Source organism: Babylonia areolata, chromosome 5, assembly GCF_041734735.1.
Source record: "Babylonia areolata isolate BAREFJ2019XMU chromosome 5, ASM4173473v1, whole genome shotgun sequence".
In the NCBI taxonomy this organism is placed as follows: Eukaryota; Metazoa; Mollusca; class Gastropoda; order Neogastropoda; family Buccinidae; genus Babylonia; species Babylonia areolata.
This window is the reverse complement of record NC_134880.1, coordinates 2,158,317-2,179,585: the sequence shown is the minus strand read 5'-3', so window position 1 is coordinate 2,179,585 and position 21,269 is coordinate 2,158,317. Positions and strand designations below refer to the sequence as shown.

General features: G+C 43.8%; 1 protein-coding gene across 1 annotated transcript in view; it reads right to left on the bottom strand.

Annotated features, from left to right (window-relative positions):
- The window catches only part of LOC143282555 (uncharacterized), a 30,648-nt gene extending 9,872 nt beyond the window's left edge, over positions 1-20,776 (bottom strand). Inside the window, exons 1-6 of the mRNA XM_076588242.1 lie at positions 20,647-20,776; positions 19,661-19,703; positions 7,722-7,804; positions 6,673-6,771; positions 1,776-2,974; positions 1,583-1,664 (exon numbers count right to left, since the gene is read on the bottom strand). Of these exons, the coding sequence (XP_076444357.1) occupies positions 1,583-1,664; positions 1,776-2,974; positions 6,673-6,771; positions 7,722-7,804; positions 19,661-19,703; positions 20,647-20,776 (1,636 nt within the window). The remainder of the gene's footprint in view (positions 1-1,582; positions 1,665-1,775; positions 2,975-6,672; positions 6,772-7,721; positions 7,805-19,660; positions 19,704-20,646) is intronic.
- Positions 20,777-21,269: the final 493 nt, after the last annotated feature.

Genomic DNA, 21,269 nt, shown 5'->3' with positions numbered 1-21,269 from the left:
TCTCTCTCTCTCTCTGTCTGTCTCTATCTCTCTCTCTGTCTGTCTGTCTCTCTCTCTCTATCTCTCTCTCTCTGTCTGTCTGTCTGTCTATCTGTCTATCTGTCTCTCTTTCTCTCTCTATCTCTCTCTATCTCTCTGTCTGTCTGTCTATCTGTCTCTCTCTCTCTCTCTCTTTCTGTCTGTCTGTCTATCTGTCTGTCTGTCTGTCTCTCTCTTTCTGTGCACGGTAGCATGATCCAGATCACGCGTAAATCAGAATAAAAAAAGAGACATACTTTGTTGTGAAAACACAAGAGATCTCTACACAAAAAATAAAGAAAAAAAATTAAGAAAACGAAAAAAGGCTATGAACACCATGTGATTCACGATCCATGATTTCATTTTGATAAAAGAAGAAATATCTGACCGTGAAACGAACATGCCCATGATCATAAATTTACAATCCGTGGCCGAGAAAAAAATATCAACAACAACAAACCCCTGTCAGTGCGCTGCCATAAAACACGCATCCATAATAATAACTGCCCATTTACAGGGACTATTCAGCACCCTACCACTGTTGATACAGGGGCATTAGCAACCTTGATTTTACGTCATCGTGAACACACACACACACACACACACACACACACACACACACACACCACTATCGCCCCCCAACCCCGGCACTCCCGATTCCCCAGCCTTACCTCCACACTTACTGTTCACCTCCACACTTCACCTCCACACTTACTGTTCACCTCCACACTTCACCTCCATACTTACTGTTCACCTCCACACTTACTGCTGTTCACACTTACTGTTCACCTCCACACTTACTGTTCACCTCCACACTTCACCTCCACACTTACTGTTCACCTCCACACTTCACCTCCATACTTACTGTTCACCTCCACACTTACTGCTGTTCACACTTACTGTTCACCTCCACACTTACTGTTCACCTCCACACTTCACCTCCACACTTACTGTTCACCTCCACACTTCACCTCCATACTTACTGTTCACCTCCACACTTACTGCTGTTCACACTTACTGTTCACCTCCACACTTACTGTTCACCTCCACACTTACTGTTCACACTTACTGTTCACCTCCACACTTACTGTTCACACTTACTGATCACCTCCACACTTACTGTTCACCTCAACACTTACTGTCCACACTTAACACCACACTTACTGTCCACACTTACTGTTCACCTCAACACTTACTGTCCACACTTAACTCCACACTTACTGTCCACACTTACTGTTCACCTCAACACTTACTGTCCACACTTAACTCCACACTTACTGTCCACACTTACTGTTCACCTCCACACTTACTGTTCACACTTACTGTTCACACTTACTGCTCACCTCCACACTTACTGTTCACCTCCACACTTACTGTCCACACTTAACTCCACACTTACTGTCCACACTTACTGTTCACACTTAACTCCACACTTACTGTTCACACTTAACTCCACACTTACTGTCCATATTTACTGTCCACACTTACTGTTCACCTCCACACTTACTGTCCACACTTAACTCCACACTTACTGTCCACACTTACTGTTCACCTCCACACTTACCAAACAGTATTCCCAGGATCAGCAGAAGAGGAGGGATGACGATTTCAGCCGCAGACGGTCTTCCCTCCGGCACAGTCAGCACCTCGGAGTCGGCTGTAGCGGCCGATTCTGACTCCGTGGATTCTCCTTCGGGGGTGCTTGCCTCAGACTCTGCACCAGAACTGATTCCGGATTCTGGTTCTGCGGTGGCTGCTGATTCCGGTTCAGAGGAGCCTTCCGATTCCGGTTCCGAATTGGCTTCTGATTCTGGTTCTGTTGTACCTTCTGGTTCAGAGGAGCCTTCCGATTCCGGTTCCGATGTGACTTCTGATTCTGGTTCGGTAGTTCCTTCTTGTTCAGATGTGACTCCTGGTTCTGGTTCTGTAGAACCTTCTGGTTCAGATGTGACTTCTGATTCTGGTTCTATAGTACCTTCTGGTTCAGAGGTGACTTCTGATTCTGGTTCTATAGTACCTTCTGGTTCAGATGCGACTTCTGATTCTGGTTCTGTAGAACCTTCTGGTTCAGATGTGACTTCTGATTCTGGTTCTATAGTACCTTCTGGTTCAGAGGTGACTTCTGATTCTGGTTCTATAGTACCTTCTGATTCAGATATGACTTCTGATTCTGGTTCGGTAGTTCCTTCTGGTTCATATGTGACTTCTGATTCTGGTTCTATAGTACCTTCCGGTTCAGAGGTGACTTCCGATTCTGGTTCTGTAGTACCTTCTGGTTCAGATGTGACTTCTGATTCTGGTTCGGTAGTTCCTTCTGGTTCAGATGTGACTTCTGATTCTGGTTCTATAGTACCTTCCGGTTCAGAGGTGACTTCCGATTCTGGTTCTATAGAACCTTCCGGTTCAGAGGTGACTACTGATTCTGGTTCTGTAGTACCTTCTGGTTCAGATGTGACTTCTGATTCTGGTTCTGTTGAACCTTCCGGTTCAGAGGTGACTTCCGATTCTGGTTCTGTAGAACGTTCCGGTTCAGAGGTGACTACTGATTCTGGTTCTATAGTACCTTCTGGTTCAGATGTGACTTCTGATTCTGGTTCTGTTGAACCTTCCGGTTCAGAGGTGACTTCCGATTCTGGTTCTGTAGAACCTTCCGGTTCAGAGGTGACTACTGATTCTGGTTCTATAGTACCTTCTGGTTCAGATGTGACTTCTGATTCTGGTTCCGTGGTACCTTCCGGTTCAGAGGTGACTTCTGGTTCTGGTTCCGTGGTACCTTCCGGTTCAGAGGTGACTTCCGATTCTGGCTCCGTGGTACCTTCTGGCTCTGAAGTGACTTCTGATTCTGGTTCTGGCGTAGACTCTGCTTGAGGTTCCGATGTAGATTCTGGTGGAGGCTCAGAAGTGGATTCTGCTGCTGCTGTAACTCCTGTTACAGATGCTGGTTCCGCTGTAGTTGCTGCAACCAAGATAATGGATACAGTTGTTTTTATAAATGAACAAAATAACAAGACGTATTCGTTTAGCGCCCAGTCTATGTGGAAACAAATCAAAGTGCTTTCACATCCAACTTTCACACGCATGCACAAGCGAAACACAGGGATGAGAAACCAAACTGATAAATATAGTTGACAGAACGCGGAAAACGGAGGGTTATGGAGGAACTGTTTTAGACAGAGGTAGGCCTTTAAGGCCAGACGTGAAAGAGCGAGTGCAGAGATTTGACGAAGCGAAAGAGGAGTTCGTTCCAAGTGTAAGTAAGCTCCACAGACAGAGAAAGAGCGGCGACCGACTGTGGAGTGTTCGAATCTGGCAACGCAGAAGCAGAGTGGATCTGAAGCTGATCGTAAAAAAGCGAGATGGGGTGCAGAGAAGGGGCACATATATGAGGGGCAGATTTTTATGCATTTATGACAGTCTGTGCAAATTTTATACTTTATTCTGCGTGAGACAGAGAGCCAATGGAGAGACTGCATGAGAGGAGTGATGTGTAAAGGTGTGTCCTTTCTGGGGACAAGCAGAACTGCAGAGTTTTGTTAGCGCTGAAGGGAGTGACTGGATGAAGCAGGCCAACCAGAAAGTGGAGAGTCACTGCAGTCAAGGCGAGACAGGATGAAACAAGTGACGAGTTCAGATGACACAGATGTTTCCGAACAGAACTGAAGCGCTGTTATTGACGGTGGCAACAGTTGTTATTCAGTGTCTTGTGGAGGTGGACAGATGGGAAGAGGCACTGTGAAAGACAGATAGGCAGGGAGACAGACCTCAGTGTGTGTACTGATGGTGAACGTATTTGCCAACCGCTCACACCTCAGGTGCTGTCATCTCCTTTGTCGACCGGTTCAGGTTTCTGTTCCCGGCTTCTTTTCTTCATGCTGCTTTGATGTGTGTGCTGATTAAGGTCTTTGTTGACTCCGCACACTGTAGAAATGTGTATTGTGTCGCTGATTAAGGACTGTGTTGACTCCGCACACTGTAGTAATGTGTATTGTGTCGCTGATTAAGGACTGTGTTGACTCCGCACACTGTAGTAATGTGTATTGTGTCGCTGATTAAGGCCTGTGGTGACTCCGCACATTCTAGAAATGTGTATTGTGTCGCTAATTAAGGAATGTGTTGACTCCGGACATTGTAAAAATGTGTATTAAGTCGCTAATTAAGGAATGTGTTGACTCCGCACATTGTAGAAATGTGTATCATGTCGCTAATTAACGAATGTGTTGACTCTGCACACTGTAGTAATGTGTATTGTGTCGCTAATTAAGGACTTTGTTGACTCCGCACACTGTAGAAATGTGTATTATGTCGCTAATTAAGGTCTGTGTTGACTCCGCACATTGTAGAAATGTGTATTATGTTGCTAATTAAGGTCTGTGTAGACTCCGCACATTGTAGAAATGTGTATTATGTCGAGGTCGCAGTGATTTCCAAATGTACATTTTGTTTCTAATAAATTCTGTACATTGATTTATCGTCCCACTGGCGTCGAACCTGGTTTCTTCGGAGCTTTGTTCGAAGAAGGGTCACATAGCTACTTCACTATGAGCCGTCGTCGCTTTTTTTTTTTTTTTTTTTTTTGGTGGGGTGGAGGGGTGGAGGATTGCTGGGGGTCGGAGGAGGGGGGTGGGGTGGGGGCGTGAGGTGGGGGCCGTAGGGAGTGGAGGGGAGTGACGGAGGCTGGCTTCTAAGGAGGACAAGTCATGTATTCTTCCCCCACCCTGCACCTCTCCCTCCATACCCCGAGGCCCCCACCGCAGGATCGATGTCTGGTGACCAGCTGTGTGGTAAAGTTCTCAGGTTAATTGACACCCTGCCCAGGCGGCAAGTATACCATTTCCGTCAATGCTTCCAAGGTAAGTTTGGCTTGCATTACATGGGAAAGGGAGCAGGTGGACCAGTTGTCAACGTCATCACATCGGGAGAAAGGTGATCAGGGAGAAAGGCGATCAGCCGAACATCAGTTACTGAACTTCACCACAGATGTGTTTAACCTTTGTGCTGTTGCGATGTTTGTGTTACGTATGCATATAGACAAACAGACAGATATACACAGATACAGACAGACAGACAGGCAGACTCAGACACACACACACACACACACACACACACACACACACACACATTTCTATGTTACGTGCGGTGTGTTGTTTCTGAGGGTGGCTGTTTATGGTGTGTGGCCTCAGTGTATGGATTTTGTGAGCGGAGTGTGTGCGTAGTTGCAACACACACACACACCACACACACGCGCGCGCGCGCACACACACACACACACACACACACACACACACACACACACACATATATATATATATATATATATATATATATATATATATGTATGGCAAGTTATGGATTTTCTGACAGTGTCTGATCTGATGTCACGGTGATGGATATGAGGATAGGCGCAGCTTTTCAACAGTGATGGCGAACACTGATCAAGGCTACCAACATATATAATGACTCTGCGTGAATGTACTTTTATTTCAAAGGAGGAGGGGAAAAAAGTGATTCGACCTTCAAGGCCATTGATGTATATATGATTTGAATTAATAACTTTACAGCATGCGGATTTTGAACCGTTACTTGTACATCTTTAATGCCAGTCGTTTTCTGTTTTATTGTCATCAGCTTTATTTTCCTTTCTTCATTTTTTTCCCTTTTTGTTTCTTCTTTTCTGATTTCTTTCATGTTCGTGGTTTTCTTTTCCTTACTTCCCTTTTCTTTTCTTTTTAACTTTCTTTCTTTATCTGAAAGCTTTCCTTCTCTTTTTCCTTCGTTCCTTCTTTCTTCACTCCCCCTCCTCCCCCCGCCCCCCGTCCCCCTTCCATTCTTCCTGTCTTTCTTGCTTTATTCTTCTTATTTACTATTTCTAAGAAACGAAAAATTGAAGTGTGAAATTAGTTCCCTGTGTTTGGACGGCTTAATCATTCATTCCTGTATCTATTAATTTAGTGATGAATGTTTGATTCGTTGTAAATATGCACCTGGCTGGCTACAGTGATGTCACGCGCGTCGATCACGCGTGGCGTCCGATTCACGTCTATATTTGTGTTCGTTCTTTAGTTTAACTCACTCAGTACGGCCAGTCCTCTCTTCTCATCTACACAGACCCCTCGGATGTCCAGTGGGTGTCTGAATGACCCAACCTTTAGCTTCCGTCGTCAGAATTGTGGTATTCTTTGTCAACATTCACGTCTTCAGTATAAGAGCCTTCCGCTTGCAATATTTTGATGATGGTACTTGGGGTGAAACGCTGTTAACGTCGTCTCTTTCGCCGTTCGTATGGAAAGAGTTAACGTCTTTTCACTGTAAGTGATATTAGACGAGGGAAGGAAAAAAAATCGAGTGGGAGGAGGGGGAGGGGGGGATTACTGTGTACGCATACGAATAAGCGAAAGTGTGTGTGTGTGTGTGTGTGTGTGTGTGTGTGTGTGTGTGTGTGTGTGTGTGTGTGTGAAAATGACTGATTTGAGTTTTGTTTAAAAAATAAACAAAAAAACCATAACAATATAACATATTTCTAATGAAAAACTAACAACTATAACAGCGAACCAACTGGACTATTTAACAAGGAGTTGAAAAAGTCACACATTAGCAATGGACTGCTGAAGATCGTCAACACTGAAGATGATTTCAGTTCAGGGATTTGAGACTAACATTTGTGTCGCGGGGCCCATGTCAGTGGATTTGTTAGCGCGCGTCGGGGCGTCAGTTGCATGGGAAGCGTGTATGTCGCCCTTGATAATGAATTGTCATCTGTGCTATAAAGCTGATTTACTTTTTTATGTAGTTGTTTTGGTTGACATCTTACTAACTCCTTCCCCTCTCCCTTAACTACGGCTGTCTATCTCCTTGTTTTGATCGATCAGTAGACAAGAGAAAGCAATTCACGCGATAGTGACAGTGAACAACCTGATCAAAGTTATTGACCTCATAGACATGGCCTGTGGGAATTTAATTGAAACACAATCCTGACACTTGGATCAGAATCATGTAACTGGGAGGCCCGTGGTATCAGCAAGTGGCTTTCTTTTCTTTTTTAAAACTCTGTCGTGTATGTGTTGGAGATCGTACAAAGTACAACTCGTTCTGCACAGTTTGATCTTGTTTGACTTGTGATGTTGATTGTTCCGCTGCCTTCTTTTCATTAGAATGTTGGTATGACATCGTTTTATATGGTGTGTGAGAGAGAGAGAGATCGAGTGACAACAGCACAGAACGCCACCATCAGAGCGAAAGAGACCTAGCCTGTCCTGATGATTCGATTTACTTGGGTTCGATCCTGACTGGTTCCCCACACCACGACCGCCAAGAGGCGTGAAATGGCTTCACGAGGCAGTGATCAGTGAAGTGACCACTACCTCCCACTGCTGACAATGGCACCAGTGCTGAGAGACGTGAAATGGCTTCACGAGGCAATGATCAGTGAAGTGACCACTACCTCCCACTGCTGACAATGGCACCAGTGCTGAGAGACGTGAAATGGCTTCACGGGGCAATGATCAGTGAAGTGACCACTACCTCCCACTGCTGACAATGGCACCAGTGCTGAGAGACGTGAAATGGCTTCACGAGGCAATGATCAGTGAAGTGACCACTACCTCCCACTGCTGACAATGGGCACCACGCCGAGAAGACCACGCGGAGTTTGTTTCTTTGCACAGCAACCGACCTGAAAGCTCGAGGAAGGATCAGTTGTCAGTGACGATGGACAGGTGTGGTGGCCCAGTGGTTAGAGCGCTGCATTCTGTCCAGAGTTTCCCGAGTTCGATCCCCGATTTGGGCACACCTGGTGGGATATGGGTGGGGATTTAGCTGATCTCACTATCAACAGATGTGCAGCTCTGGTACTAGTGCTTGAACCTCCATCGCATGCATACGCGTGCAGAAGATCAAATACGCACATTAACTCACTCAGTACGGCCAGTCCTCTCTTCTTCTCTACACAGACCCCTCGGATGTCCAGTGTTTGTCTGAATGACCCAACCTTTAGCTTCCGTCGTCAGAACTGTGGTATTCTTTGTCAACATTCACCTCTTCAGTATAAGAGCCTTCCGCTTGCAATATTTTGATGATGGTAATTGGGGTGAAACGCTGTTAACGTCGTCTCTTTCGCCGTTCGTATGGAGAGAGTTAAAGATCCTGTAATCCATGTCAGGGTTCGGTGGGTTGAGGAATCAAGAGCACATCCCCGATAACGGAGTACGGCTGCCTACCTGGCGGGGTAAAAAACGGTCCAACACGTAAAAGACCGGTCGCAAATGTGGGAGAGAGAGAGAAGAAGGAGGAGGAGAAGGAGGAGAATGGGGGTGAAATAAACGCAAGGATTCCCCGACCATTCACCCGATGTACAGGCAGTCGGTCCTGTGGCGATCTGCTTGCTTCCAAACACGAACTCAGAGATGTCTGTAAGACTGTTAATAGTTACGTATCTGGATGGCGAAAAGGATTTTTTTTGTTTTTTTAGCATGGAAATCATCATGCAGACCTTTTGACACACGTACATCGCCATACAATTCGTTGCACTGTGAGGTGAGACCAGGACACAACCTGAGACAAAGGAATATAAATGGCCGTTTGAAAAGGATTTTTGATTTTTTTTTTCAAAAATAAACCCAACACCATGCACAAAAATTAGCACACACAGAGAGAGACATGCAATTTTTACCTAATGATAAAATGCACTGTGGAACAGGTTTATCTAATTATAAAATACACGGTGGGGCAAGTTTTCCTGATGATAAAATGCACAGTGGGGGTAAGTTTACCAAATGATAAAATGCACAGTGGAGCAAGTTTACCTAAAGATAAAATGCACAGTGGGGCAAGTTTACCAAAATAAATGATAAAATGCACAGTGGAGCAAGTTTAACTCAGCGGAGCACGTTTACCTAATGATAAAATGCACAGTGGAGCAAGTTTACCAAATGATAAAATGCACAGTGGAGCAAGTTTACCTAATGATAAAATGCACAGTGGGGGTAAGATTACATTATGATAAAATGCACAGTGGAGCAAGTTCACCTAATGATAAAATGCACAGTGGGGCAAAGCAGGCCTTCAGTGTAGGAACGTTGAGCGAAAGAACAAACCCATTTGACGTTTTCATTTTGCGACAATGAACACGTCACGTGTGTTGGTGCACCAACTGTCTCATCCCTGAGGGCAGACAATGACTACGTCACGTGTGTTGGTGCACCAACTGTCTCACCCCTGAGGGCAGACAATGACTACGTCACGTGTGTTGGAGCAGTGAATGTCTCACCCCTGAGGGCAGACAATGACTACGTCACGTGTGTTGGAGCAGTGAATGTCTCACCCCTGAGGGCAGTTCCACACATGAGATGAAAAGCAGGTGGCAGAATGCTCATGGACACACCGCGCACACACGCATGCACTCACACATTCATGCACCAAGCACGGCAGTGTCGACGATTAAACTAGTAATGGATATATCGTTAATATTGGTGAACAACCTATTTTTGATTTATGTAGATTCATGAAGTTCCGTATACAGTTTTAAAGATGAAGATATCAATGTTTAAAATGCAAACATGATTTTCAAAACATTGTATTCAAATGACAGAAACTATACGTCACTGACTTTGGGCATGTTCCCGTTGTGGATTTCTTCATTATTAAAAATGCTTTGATTGACTTGCAAAACACTCTAGAAGAAATGTTTCAAACTTTGTTGAAAAGCCTTGCTTTTTGTGTCAATTGCACGTAGCAGTATCATTGAGGGAAAACAAAAGAAACATTTCTGGTTGCTCTGTGACCAATTTTCAACTGTCTTAATTATCATTTTTAAGTACCCTTTCTTTTTTTCTTTCTTTATATATATTTGTTTTTCAGTAACACTGTTAAAAGTTCTTATCATCGACAGGAATGCTCTCAATGACAAAATATTGCAGAGAAGTCAAACAGGTGTACAATTAATTTCAACAGTTGAATGCTTCGTGCTCTTCTGTGGTCATATTGGACATATTTCTCTCGTCTTTTAGATGTTGCTGAAAAAGAGCAGGTAAAATCAGTTCAGAATCTCTCTCTCTCTCTCTCTCTCTCTCTCAGTGCTGTTTGTTTTCTTTTGTTTGTTTGTTTTTTCTTTTATTGTTCTACACATTGAACTGTAATGCAGGTATATTCTTGTTTGACTGTGTTTATTGATGCTCACAGTGTCGTGATGTATTGTTTGTAAAATACTGTTCACATTCCCCTTCATAAGGGGCCTAGGCCTATACATGAATAAACCATCTCTCTCTCTCTCTCTCTCTCTCTCTCTCTCTCTCTCTCTGTGTGTGTGTGTGTGTGTGTGTGTGTGTGTGTGTTTGTATGTCTCTCTGTCTGTCTATCTGTCTCTCTGTCACTGTCTGTCTGTTTGTCTGTCTCTGTCTCAATGTCTGCCTGTTTGCTCTCTAACTCATGTCTCTTTCTCCTATAAAAACTGTTTTTTGGTGTGTGTGTTTTTGTTTGTTTGTTTTTTATTTAAAGCTCAGTCACCATTCAAAACATATTCTTTTGAAACTGGACACAGTTGTTTTCTTCACAACCCGAAATTCAGTGTATCACCAGGACACCTCTTGTTCAATCAGTCAAAACAAACACTGTTCCATCTGTCTTGTCTGAAACCATTATTTGTGTCAGAAACGGTAGGATTGCTGTCTACACAACACCCCCCGCTCACCCCCACCCACACCCACACCCACCTCCCCTTTCCCGCTCATTGCCCCACTATGAACGATATGATACCAGAGAGGAAGAAACAGAGAGAGACAGAGACACAGACAGAGAGTAGACAGAGAGACAGACAGAGACAGAGAGAAAGAGAGAGATAAACACAGAGACAGAGAATGAATAAATCGGCAGTGGGTTGGTGATGGGCTTTATAGCCTGGGGCGCCAATCACGTCTGGATTTACCAGGAGGTGGGGTGGTGGGGGTGAGAGGGGGGGGGGTATGCGGGGGGAGAAGGTGGTGGCTAACATCATTTGTTCAGCCGTCAGAGGCTGCTGCTGTTGCTGTTTATCCTCGGCGTGCTTTGTTGTGCGTTTTTTGTTGTTTTGTTTGATTGGTCGTGTTGTTGTTGTTGTTGTTGCTGCTGTTGCTGTTTATGCGTTGTTGTTGTTGGTTTTTGTTGTTGTTTTCTTGTTGCAGTGTCCGTGAAGAGCCAGATGGTAGTGGTGGTTGTTAGGGAAAGACTCTCCGGTTTAAAAACTGTCCGTCTGTCAACCTCTCTCTTTATCTGTCTCTCTGTCTCTGTCTGTCTGTCTCTGTCTCTCTGTCTCTCTCTCTCTCTCTCTCTCTCTCTCTCTCAGACATATCATATTTTTTCCCTTTGATATTTCTTTTCTTTGTTCGCTTCGTTTTTTTCCTTCTCCCTTCTTTGATTTCTTTCTTTTATTATCATTATTTTTTATTCTCTTTCTTTTCGAGGGCTGGATGAGATTTTTTTTTTTTAAAGAAAAAAAGAGAAAAGCAGGTATACTTGATCTATTACCCTCAGAAAATAAAAAGTACTGATTATTTCATCCATTCCCCCTCTCTCTCTCCCACTCTCATTCTCTCATATTCTTGAATCTTGAATCTTCCCATCCTCTGTGCCGTTGTGTGTGTGTGTGTGTGTGTGTGTGACCACAGCTAGGTTTCTCTCTCTCCCCCGCCCCCCTCCCCCTCCCTTTTAAACGTTTGTAGGTTGGAAAGAACTTTCAATCCGCTGGAATTTCGCGTTCTTTCTTTTCCGCTTTCTGTCCTTTACCTAGTCCCTCTGTAGGGTCCACACTTTCTCACAATCCACTCATGTCAGACAGGGTGGTCGTTTCCCAGCCACGTTTACTGCCGATGTGTGTGAAAGGGTGGGCTAACACCCCCTATTGTTCTGTGGAAACCACGCTGGTAGCTTTGAGATATTGTTCCCTTTTTTCTCTTCTTTGTTTTTTACCCTTGCATTGAAGGTGTTCTTCTTTCGCAGACAACACAATCTTTTTTTAACAATTTGCTCGACACGCACAGTCAATAACATCAATATGTGAAAATAACTATGAATGGACTTTAATCCGTTTTTCTGATCCTGGATTATTTGCAGGACGTGTTAACAAAAGCCGTGTGACGACTGTTTTCAGGAATGAATTATCCAATTAACTGGATTTTGTTCCTTTTTCTGATCCTGGGCTCTGTGTGTGTGTGTGTGTGTGTGTGTGTGTGTGTGTGTGTGTGTGTGTGTGTAAAAATGTTTATTTGTTATCATATTTATCACCCCCCCTCCTCTCACCTTCTAATTTAGTTCGCACCCACCATCTCACTCCCGCCCTCACCTGCAGTCCGTCATTTAAAAAGATAGGTATATATATATATATATATATGTGTGTGTGTGTGTGTGTGTGTGTGTGTGTGTGTGTGTGTGTGTGTGTGTCCAATCCAGTTTAATTTTAAGATTAAGACTTATCAACTAATGTATTTGTATGTCGATCATTTGTATCATATTGTTGAGAAATCTACTGTGATGTTGACAGTACAACGCCGTTCCATCCGTCACCCCCCAGCCATTTCCCGCCATATTCGTGTGAGTGTTCTGATTGTATGATGGAATGAATGTCTCCATTTTTAAAAGTTAATTTCTCTTAAAATAGTTTCTCTACGACGAGCCTGAAGGCGAATTTCTTTACTCTGGTTCAGACAACAAAGTGACTGATTGATTGATTGATAAAACACCAGACAGATTACAGCTAGAAACAATGTTTAGCGAACACGTCACAAATGCGTGGTCGATAGTGTCGACCTTTTTGAAACAAAGCTCTCGTTCAGATCGATTGCTCTTCCTGCAGACTCAATCCATCGAGAGAAAATCAAATCGATCCTGACCGTGTTGCCTGTATCAGGACTGAAATCCCGTCAGAAATCAAAACCAGAGAGAAACTAGAAACTTCAACTGAAGCTATGCTAGTCCCCTCACGCAGACAGACAGACATACGCGCACATGCGTGCACGCAAGCAAGCAAGCACACACACATACACTTATCATTATCGTTTAAACAGAGAAATCTATTTCATGTTAAAAGTAATTGAATAACAAATATTGAGCACTCTTGTTTGCAGGTATGAAGGCCCTTGTGTGAATGACGGAGTGTGATTGAAGTTGGAATTGAAAATGTGGCGGAAACCATACACTGTTGTTCAGTAAGTGAAATTTCCGATCAGACCAGCCGCCGTGGCGAAGTGGTTAGCGTCGCAGACTGACGGCTGGGAGGACGCGGGTTCGAATCCCAGCGGAGGTGGGTTTTTCGGCCTGTGGCCGGCTCCTACCCAGAGTTGAGTGTGCTGTGGGCTTAAATGGGGAGACTGGGACCACACAGGCGAGTGTCATCCACTTCAAGGATGCGTCTTTGGGTGTGTTGCTCTAATTACTTGACCAACACTGCAAGTGTCTGTATCTCTCGGGCCTGGTTAACGCCGGGATATCATTATGACAGGAAGCGTAGCTTACAGCCTTGTCACGCAGTCCCAAACCTAATGGACCTCCATAGCAACATCGTCATCGTCATCGTCATCCTCCTCTTCCTCCATCATCATCAATATAAACAAAACAGTCTCAAAGTTTGTGGCCTTTCATGCCCTCCTGCTCTCATGGTGACCTCAGTTTCGATACCCCTCCACTTCTGTGCTTGGGGTGAGTCCTGTCAATGTCTTCAGCGTCGGCAGATTCATGGGGGGGGGGGGGGGGGGGCTGTTGTTTGAGGGACGTGGTGGCGGTCTCCACTCGGGGGGGGGGGGGGGTTTGAGGGGGGGGACGCTCACTCAGTCTGGCTCCGCGACTAAGCCATTATTGTCGTTAGTAGGGGGCTTAGTAGGTGGTGTCCTGAGTACGTTAAATCAGAACAGGCACCACTGAACACCACCGAAGTGACTCAGCAGCAGTGCAGGGTCTCCTCTGGTGTGTGGCCTCCTGGCGACCTAACATCAACGGTTCCCTGCGGACTGCCGACGCTGGAACTGTGACGGACGAACCCGGGTGTGGCCGTGTATGTGGGAATCTAAATGAGCGGCATGGGAGTAATGCCACTGAAACGGTGCAGATGATGGGGCAGAAAAAAAAAATTTCCGATCAGTGTAAATGTCAGTCAGTCAGTCGATGAGTTTCAGTTTCAGTTTCAGTAGCTCAAGGAGGCGTCACTGCGTTCAGACAAATCCATGTACGCTACACCACATCTGCCAAGCAGATGCCTGACCAGCAGCGTAACCCAACGCACTTAGTCAGGCCTTCAGAAAAAAAGAAAAGAAAAAGGGTGAATAAATAATAGATAAATACATAAAAAAGAACTACAACAAATAATAACAATATGTATAAGGCGCAAAAACTTGATGAAGTCAACTATAAGCGTACATAAATTAAAAAATAAAATAAAATAATATAATAATACAAAAATAAATAGACAAATAAATAAAAAGTAGTAGTAGTAGTAATAAGTAAATATAAAAAAGACAACAATGATGATCAATAAGCAAATAAATTTAAAACATGGAGACACACATTCACACATACACCCACATATGCATAACAGATATGCACCAAACATGCAGTTTCACAGATATGAAAGCACAGTCAAATACACATAAACGTACACGAGCCCCAACACACACACACACACACACACACACATTACCCTGCACCTCCTCTACCCCTGTCCTCCACAAACTCATTTCTAGGCTACATATCGCAGCTTCCATGGCACACACACACACACACACACACACACACACACACACATGAACACTTACTTTACAAGCACACACACATACGCCCATATCCCCCACCCCCAACCCCACACACATATATACAAAGATATATATATGCACACCCGCACGTTCCAATATTCTGTTGCTCCCAGTGTAGGCATGCATACACACACATACTTCATCCTCTACCCCCCCTACCCCCGTACCCCTGCCCCCCTCCACACACACACACACACACACACACACACACACACACCTGATCTTTTTACACTGTACACAAATGACTGCAGAGGCACGGAGGAAACTCCTGTCATAAAATATTCTGATGATTCAGCAATTGAAGATCTGTCCAACTCTGATGCTATTTATTTCATTGAAATTAAAAAGTTCTGTTCCTGGTGTGAGAAAAACTATCTGGATCTCAACGTATTGAAAACAAAAGAAATGTTAATAGATTTTCGGAAAGACCCCTTGCCTGTAGCTGACCTTATTATTGATGGTCAAACAGTGGAGAGGGTCAATGAATATAGATATTTAGGGACCATCTTAGACAATAAGCTAACTTTTGACAGAAATGTTGATTCCATTCATAAGAAATGTCAATCTAGAATTTTTTGTTTACAGAAGCTTAGAAATGTTGGTATAAATTCAAATATTCTTCAAAGTTATTATCGATGTTGTATCGAGTCTGTGCTTACAGTTTCATTTATGTGCTGGTATGGAAGTTTGGGAGTGAGGAGTAAGCGTGTTTTGAACGATGTCATGAGTGTATGCAGTAAAATTGTGGGAGTGAAACAAGCTAGTATGCAAGAGCTGTATGAAAGTCGAGTGGTTAAAAAAAGCAGGCAGATAGCAACTGACGACACCCATATTTTAGCAAAGTATTATGAGCTATTGCCATCAGGACGACGCTACAGAACTTTTAAGTTGAAATCCAGAGCTCTGAAGACTTTTATTCCACGTTCAATCCACCTTTTAAATTCTTGAGAACTGTGTGTGTGTGTGTGTGTGTGTGTGCGCGCGCGCACTCTCATGTGAGACGTGTGAAAGTCCGTGCATGATAGGCTGTACCTTGTTCTAGTTGTGGTGTGTGTGTGTGTGTGTGTTTGTGTGTGTGTGTGTGTGTGTGTGTGTGTTTGTGTGTGTGTGTGTGTGTGTGTGTGTGTGTGTGTGTGTGTGTGTGTGTGTTTACTGAGCTTAAAACGTGACAATTGGTTATAATGAATGTGCAATATGTAGGAAGAATAATGTGCAATATGCAGGATGAATGTACAATGAATATGTCTAATGCTAACGTCCATATTCTAAATATATTTCTGTTTAATAATTACGATGTAATAATTAATTGCAATGTTTTTAAAAGCGAATATGTGAAATGCTTTTATTTGAGAACATATGTTTATTACTCTTGTTTGATCAAGTTATCCGCGTGTGTGTGTGGGGGGGGGAGGGGGGTGGGGGGGGGGGGGTGCGGTGCGAGTGTGTGCTGATTATCTGGTTGTGGTTTTCCGCAATTCATCTTTATTCTTATCTTATCTGTCTATTATAATCAATGTGCAGTATAGTAGGCTATGTTTATAATTATATTCAAATAATGTTTCTTAATTCTTTCTGTTTTTACATTAAGAATACTAGTTATTACCTGCAGTGTGTGGATGTATGTATGAAACGATGTATGTGATATTTTTTACATTTGTATCTTCGTAATATTTGTTGGGGCTGTTGTTGGCTTTTACAGTTATGGTCCCCATGTTGTTTACTTGTCTATGCTGTGATAATGCACCTGACCAAATTTCTCCAGTTGGAGATAATAAAGTTATTCTTATCTTATCTTATATTATCTTATCTTATCTTATCTTATCTTACACACACACACATACGCACGTGCACAGAACTCTCCTGACACTTGTGTATACTTACACCCTCGCGCATGCACAAACGCACTCAAACACACAGACCCACACATACACACATACACACACGCACAGAGACTGCCACTGGTTGGCCGCAAGAGAGGTGGGAAAAGATCTCTGATGCCAAGAACGTGTCGTCTAGTGTGTTGCTCAGTCTATTGTATTTGGAAAAGCCCACCGAAAAAAAAGAAATATGTTGAGGAGTTAAACTAAACCCTTATGCAGACTGGACCCGATTATGATTTGACAATGGATGATCTAAACGAAGCAATAGCTAAATGCAAGAAAGAATCGGCTCCTGGCCCAGGCAAAGTTCGCTACTCGGACATCAAGGAGCTATCGGAAGAAGACAGAAGCAAACTTTTCAATCTGTATCAAAACAGTTTCCACAATGGACATGTGCCGGAGGACTGGACACACAGCTTCTTAAAACCCATACCAAAACCAGGAAAGGACCATCGTCAGGTAAGCGGCTACCGAATCCTAAACATGCAAAACATTGCTGGAAAGCTTATGGAACGCATGATAGCCAGGAAACGTGCAAGGGATCTTGAACACAGGCACATTCTCCCTTCAAATCAAGGTGGTTACAGAACAGGCAAGTCCACATGGGAAAATGCATCTGCTTTTGCATATGAGGTGTATGAAGGATTTCAAAGAAAAGAAAAGACCTTGAAGATGCCTACAATAAAGTTCAGTTTGCGCACCTCATGGAGCTGCTACTAAGGTATGGAGTAAGTTTGACACTGACAAGATGGATAGCAGCAGCGTTTCAGGAAAGAACCGTCGTCCTACGCCTCGGAGACTGGATGTCTGCACCTTCTAAACTATCCATGGGACTGCCACAAGGGTCTTCGCTCTATCCTGTCAAATAGTATGCCGACTACAAGACCTGAAAGAAACAAAAGAATGGGGGGAAAACCCCGAAAACCTCAACCATCTATTCAACACAGCCATTTCACCCACTCTAGGAAGACATTGTCGGGAATAGCCAGAGGGCAGTCGATGAAGAAATAAAACGGTCCTAAAATTGAAAAATACATTTTTAAAAAGATGCAAGAGTGTCATTATTATGCACATGATATAATAATAATAATAATAATAATAATAATAATAATAATAATGCTCTCTCTAAGAGCTCAGGGCGCTTTACATGAAAGAAAATATTACAAATTACATAAATCATTCATGACCACTCTTTCTCAAAACCACTCCGTCCTCCCATCTCTCTCCCACACTTAATGCATCCAAAATGAGCTGACATGGATGGTGTTGGAGAAAAGGGAAGCTGAGAGTGCTTATAGATAGGTTTTAAAAAGATGAGGTTTTAGTGATGAGCGAAAAGCAGAGATAGAATCGGATGCACCGCATATGATGAGGAAGATTGTTCCAGATGTGAGGAGCAGCAAAGAAGAAAGAATATTCACCATAGGTTCTTGTATTGACACGAGAAAGTTTCAAAAGGTAACAGTCAGAGGAAGAGCGGAGATTTCTTGCGGAAGTGTAAACACTGATAAGGTCAGAAAGATATATAGGTCCTGCAGAGTGGAAAGCAGAGACACGCAACTTTGTATTTAATTCTCGCTTCAATGGGGAGCCAATGTAGAGTGCGGAGATGGGAAGAAATGTGATCAGTACGTGAGACTCTGCGAGTCAGACGGGCAGCACTGTTTTGAAGTTTTTGAATTCGCTGAAGAATATTATGTGGACAGCCTACGAGAAGATAATTATAGTGGTCGATTCGTGACAGTGCAAAAGCATAAATAAATATGTATGCGAATTGTAGTGATATCTGAGATTGGACCATGGAGTATTGAACTTGATGTGGCATCCTGTTTCTTCGTATTTCTTATCATCTTTCTCTTTGCTGTCTGTCTGCTGTAAGTATACAGGTCTGGCATGCTGAGAAAGGGGAATGATGAGAATAACAAGAGTAAGAGCAGAACAACATGTCTACCAGCATGTCTGGCACAGATGTCTATGGTAAAATGACTGTGTCACAAGCATGCGTTTTGTTAGAATAATTGTTGGTCAAACATTTGCAAAATGCATTTCAACAAATATATATCTGACGATGTATTTCTAAGAGGGTGTTTGCTTTGACGGGAAAATCCAAGTTTAAACGCAGGCTGTTATTCGAATTTGTGCACACGATCATAAGAACTACGGAAGCTTACTGTTTAGGAAATAGGTTCTTGGTATGCTGGAAGTATTGGATTACATGCACAATATAATTCCTGTAACAAAGAACCGAATAACCAGGTATGGTGGAAATACTCATAGCCTTAGATCCAAACAGACAAGCCACCAATGCTCGAGTTTTTCATGAAGAAAACGAAAAATTGTCTACATCGTTTACAAAACAAACAATTGGGGGAAAAAAATCTGAGGACTCGACAGAAGGTGAACGGACAACAGTGTTGTTAAACAAGGGAAAGAGAAACAGAAGGTGAACGGACAACAGTGTTTTTTAAACAAGGGAAAGAGAAACAGAAGGTGAACGGACAACAGTGTTGTTAAACAAGGGAAAGAGAAACAGAAGGTGAACGGACAACAGTGTTGTTAAACAAGGGAAAGAGAAACAGAAGGTGAACGGACAACAGTGTTGTTAAACAAGGGAAAGAGAAACAGAAGGTGAACGGCCAACAGTGTTGTTAAACAAGGGAAAGAGAAACAGAAGGTGAACGGACAACAGTGTTGTTAAACAAGGGAAAGAGAAACAGAAGGTGAACGGACAACAGCGTTGTTAAACAAGGGAAAGAGAACAGAACCAATGGAATTACATGTAGGATGACTAACGTTTTGCAGTTTGTTTTTTCTTTCTTTCTTTCTTTTATTTTTTTATTTTTTAATGTTTCCTTTCTTCTTCTTCTTCTTCTTCTTCTTCTTCTTCTTCTTCTTCTTCTTCTTTCGCGGAGGAATTTTGTTTAATGTCCTGTCACGCTCGCTGGTGTATTCAAGCGATTGTTTTGTGCGTCTGAGAAACGGGACAGCTGAGCTGACTGGTGAGGTCGCTCCTGGTGGGACCCCCCAAGCCAAGGCAGGGCTGTGGAAGAGCAGAGGCCAGGCTAAATGAGCTGCACCAGTCCCCGTGCGCAGGAAGCTGGACCGACAGCCCTCAGACAGCCTGGGTCCGGGGAGCACGAGCGATCTTGGCAGCGCAAAGTGACGGGCGCAACAGCCGATTGGTTAAAGCGTTGGACTTTCAATCTGAGGGTCCCGGGTTCGAATCCTTGGTCGCGACGCCTGTTGGGTAAAGGGTGGAGATTTTTACGATCTCCCAGGTCAGAATACGTGTAGACCTGCTACCGCCCGAATCCCCGACGTTGTTTATGAAATGTATACATTTTTTAAATCTAAGCTTTACTTACTTGATAACCTTTTATCGTGTGGTTAATTCTTAAATACGCTTTTTGATTTGCATCTGTGAATACATTTGGGTGGTTTTCGTTGACAGATAGCTGTTAAAATGTTTTTTCATTCATGTTAATATAGCTGTTAAAATGTTTTTCATACATGTTCATATTCAACTTGATGATGCAAGGCGCTTTGAGCAGCATTGGTACCGAGTATCGCGCCATAGAAAAGTGATGTATTATCATTATCATTATTGTTATCACTATCATTATTATTACTATCATCATCATTATTATCATTATCATCTGTACTCTGTACGCCGTACACACACACACACAGAGAGAGAGAGAGAGAGAGAGAGAGAGAGAGTCAACAGAAACAGAGGACTGCTCCGAGCAGACAACCAAAAAGACAGGAGAGACAAAGTTCCAGACCCCTCAGATACAAAACAAGCCCAGCACCAGGGAAGTTCTGCTGCTCTGCCCACCCCCCCTCCCTTCCCTGCCCCTCATTCCCCCATCCAACTCCCCATCCCCAAACCCCAAGCCCCACCCCCCCTTCCATACCCCCCCCCCAGCCTCCGCACCCCCCTCCCCCCCGGTCCCTCCCTCCCGCCCCCCTCCCAACCTCACCTGCAGAAATCGTGCTGGCCTGACCGCTCATCACTTGGACACACAGCACTGACCACAGCACTGACCACAGGACTGTCTGCATGACCACCACAAGGTGTCCTTTCCCCTTTCCTGCTCCTCCGTTTCCCATCATGGTCACCACGTCCATGGCTTTCGTCCTTCCTCTTCCTCTTCTTTCAGACTACGTTCACACCTCAGGGCAGCCAATACAGCGCTCTCCGGACGAAACACGGTGCTCTCCAGACGAAACACGGTGCTCTCCAGACGAAACACGGTACCCTCCAGACGAAAGAATCGAATGATACTGAGAGTCACGCCGCTTGTGTCATTGGAGAGTTCAGTCCCTTGGACCAGCCATCCGTCTCGTTTGTGTGCACGCCACAAATTTATTTAAAAAATAAAAATTAAAAAATTAAAAAAAACCTGACTGGAGATGGATGTGGCCAATGTGAACACTTACCGCCAGTATACATGGCAGAAAAGCGCAAAATGACGTGGACAGGCTAAGTGTGAACGTAGCCTCTCCCTCCCTCTTTTTTTTCCTCTGCCTTCAAACAGCACTCTTCGTTGCGATTCGCTGAATCCCACACTGCCAGAAGGTCGGCGCGCCTGTGTTGTCCATC